This window comes from Tachypleus tridentatus, chromosome 11 (assembly GCF_004210375.1).
Source record: "Tachypleus tridentatus isolate NWPU-2018 chromosome 11, ASM421037v1, whole genome shotgun sequence".
In the NCBI taxonomy this organism is placed as follows: domain Eukaryota; kingdom Metazoa; phylum Arthropoda; class Merostomata; order Xiphosura; family Limulidae; genus Tachypleus; species Tachypleus tridentatus.
Window position 1 is genome coordinate 21,607,507 of NC_134835.1, and position 2,357 is coordinate 21,609,863.

General features: G+C 36.7%; 1 protein-coding gene across 1 annotated transcript; it reads left to right on the forward strand.

Annotated features, from left to right (window-relative positions):
- The first annotated feature begins 695 nt into the window (after window positions 1–695).
- LOC143231312 (uncharacterized) lies at window positions 696–2,129 on the forward strand. The gene is made up of 2 exons (XM_076465862.1): window positions 696–1,163; window positions 1,332–2,129. The coding sequence occupies exons 1-2, from the start codon at window positions 696–698 to the stop codon at window positions 2,076–2,078; spliced, it is 1,215 nt and encodes a 404-aa protein (XP_076321977.1). The 3' UTR covers window positions 2,079–2,129.
- Window positions 2,130–2,357: the final 228 nt, after the last annotated feature.

The window sequence follows — 2,357 nt, forward strand, 5'->3', positions numbered from 1 at the left end:
AAAGCAATTAGACCTCCAAACAATCTCAACAAGAAGGAACAATGGACTTTCACACAACTTCACAATCAGACTACTCACAAAGAACATTAGAACCAAGAAGTAAAGAAATGCGTCCAAAACATCAAACAAATTTGAAGGCGACTTCGAGAGTGGAACGACAAACTCCGAGTATCAAAATGTAATTGCTGAAAAGACAAAACCAATTAGACATCCAAACAATCTCCAACAAGAAGGAACAATGGACTTTCACACAACTTCACAATCAGACTACTCACAAAGAACAATAGAACCAAGAGTAAAGAAATGCGTCCAAAACATCAAACAAATTTGAAGGTGACTTCGAGAGTGGAACGACAACCTCTGAGTATGAAAATGTAATTGCTGAAAGACAAAACCAATTAGACATCCAAACAATCTCCAACAAGAAGGAACAATGGACTTTCACACAACTTCACAATCAGACTACTCACAAAAAACATCAGAACTAAGAAATAAGGAAATGCGTCAAAAAGACATCAAACAAGTTTGAAGGCGACTTCGAGTGGAACGAGAACTCCTGAGTATCAAAATGTAATTGCTGAAAAGACAAAACCAATTAGACATCAAACAATCTCCAACAAGAAGGAACAATGGACTTTCAGACAACTTCACAATCAGACTACTCACAAAGAACAATAGAACCAAGAAGTAAAGAAATGCGTCCAAAAACATCAAACAAATTTGAAGGTGACTTCGAGAGTGGAACGACAACCTCTGAGTATCAAAATGTAATTGCTGAAAAGACAAAACCTATTAGACATCGAAACAATCTCCAACAAGAAGGAACAATGGAGTTTCAGACAACTTCACAATCAGACTACCCACAGAGAACAACAGAACCAAGGAGTAAAGAAATGCGTCCAAAAACATCAAACAAATTTGAAGGCGACTTCGAGAGTGGAACGACAAACTCTGAGTATCAAAATGTAATTGCTGAAAAGACAAAACCAATTAGACATCCAAACAATCTCCAACAAGAAGGAACAATGGACTTTCACACAACTTCACAATCAGACTACTCACAAAGAACAATAGAACCAAGAAGTAAAGAAATGCGTCCAAAGACATCAAACAACTTTGAAGGCGAATTCGAGGGTACAACGACAACCTCTGAATACCAGAAGGTAATTGCTGAAAAGACAAAAGCAATTAGACCTCCAAACAATCTCCAACAAGAAGGAACAATGGACTTTCACACAACTTCACAATCAGACTACTCACAAAGAACAATAGAACCAAGAAGTAAAGAAATGCGTCCAAAAACATCAAACAAATTTGAAGGTGACTTCCAGAGTGGAACGACAAACTCTGAGTATCAAAATGTAATTGCTGAAAAGACAAAAGCAATTAGACCTCCAAACAATTTGAATCAAGAAGGAACAATGGAGTTTCAAACAACTTCACAATCAGACTACTCACAAAGAACAATAGAACCAAGAAATAAAGAAATGCGTCCAAAGACATCAAACAAGTTTGAAGGCGATTTTGGAGGTAAAACGACAACTTCTGAATATCAAAAGGTAACTGCTGAAAAAACAAAAGCAATTAGACATCCAAACAATCTCCAACAAGAAGGAACAATGGACTTTCAGACAACTTCACAATCAGACTACTCACAAAAAACATCAGAACCAAGAAATAAGGAAATTCGTCCAAAAACATCAAACAAGTTTGAAGGTGATTTTGCGGGTACAACGACAACTTCTGAATATCAAAAAGTAACTCCTGAAAAGACAAAAGCAATTAGACATCCAAACAATCTCCAACAAGAAGGAGCAATGGACTTTCAAACAACTTCACAATCAGACTACTCACAAAAAACATCAGAACTAAGAAATAAGGAAATGCGTCCAAAGACATCAAACAAATTTGAAGGCGACTTCGAGAGTGGAACGACAACCTCTGAGTATCAAAATGTAATTGCTGAAAAGACAAAACCAATTAGACATCCAAACAATCTCCAACAAGAAGGAACACTTGGACTTTCAGACAACTTCACAATCAGACTACTCACAAAGAACAATAGAACCAAGAAGTAAAGAAATGCGTCCAAAGACATCAAACAAGTTTGAAGGTGATTTTGCGGGTACAACGACAACTTCTGAATATCAAAAAGTAACTGCTGAAAAGACAAAAGCAATTAGACATCCAAACAATCTCCAACAAGAAGGAACAATGGACTTTCAAACAACTTCACAATCAGACTACTCACAAAAAAAAAACATCAGAACTAAGAAGTAAGGAAATGCGTCCAAAGACATCAAACAAATTTGAAGGCGAATTCGAGGGTACAACGACAACCTCTGAATACAGAAGGT

What these genes read in the sequence shown, in the direction of transcription:
- LOC143231312 (XM_076465862.1), top strand. Translation starts at nt 696, where the DNA reads ATGCGTCCAAAAACATCAAACAAATTTGAAGGTGACTTCGAGAGTGGA. An exon ending in CAACCTCTGAATACCAGAAG is followed by an intron (nt 1,164 to 1,331) that starts GTAATTGCTGAA and finishes GGTGACTTCCAG; the next exon opens with AGTGGAACGACAAACTCTGA.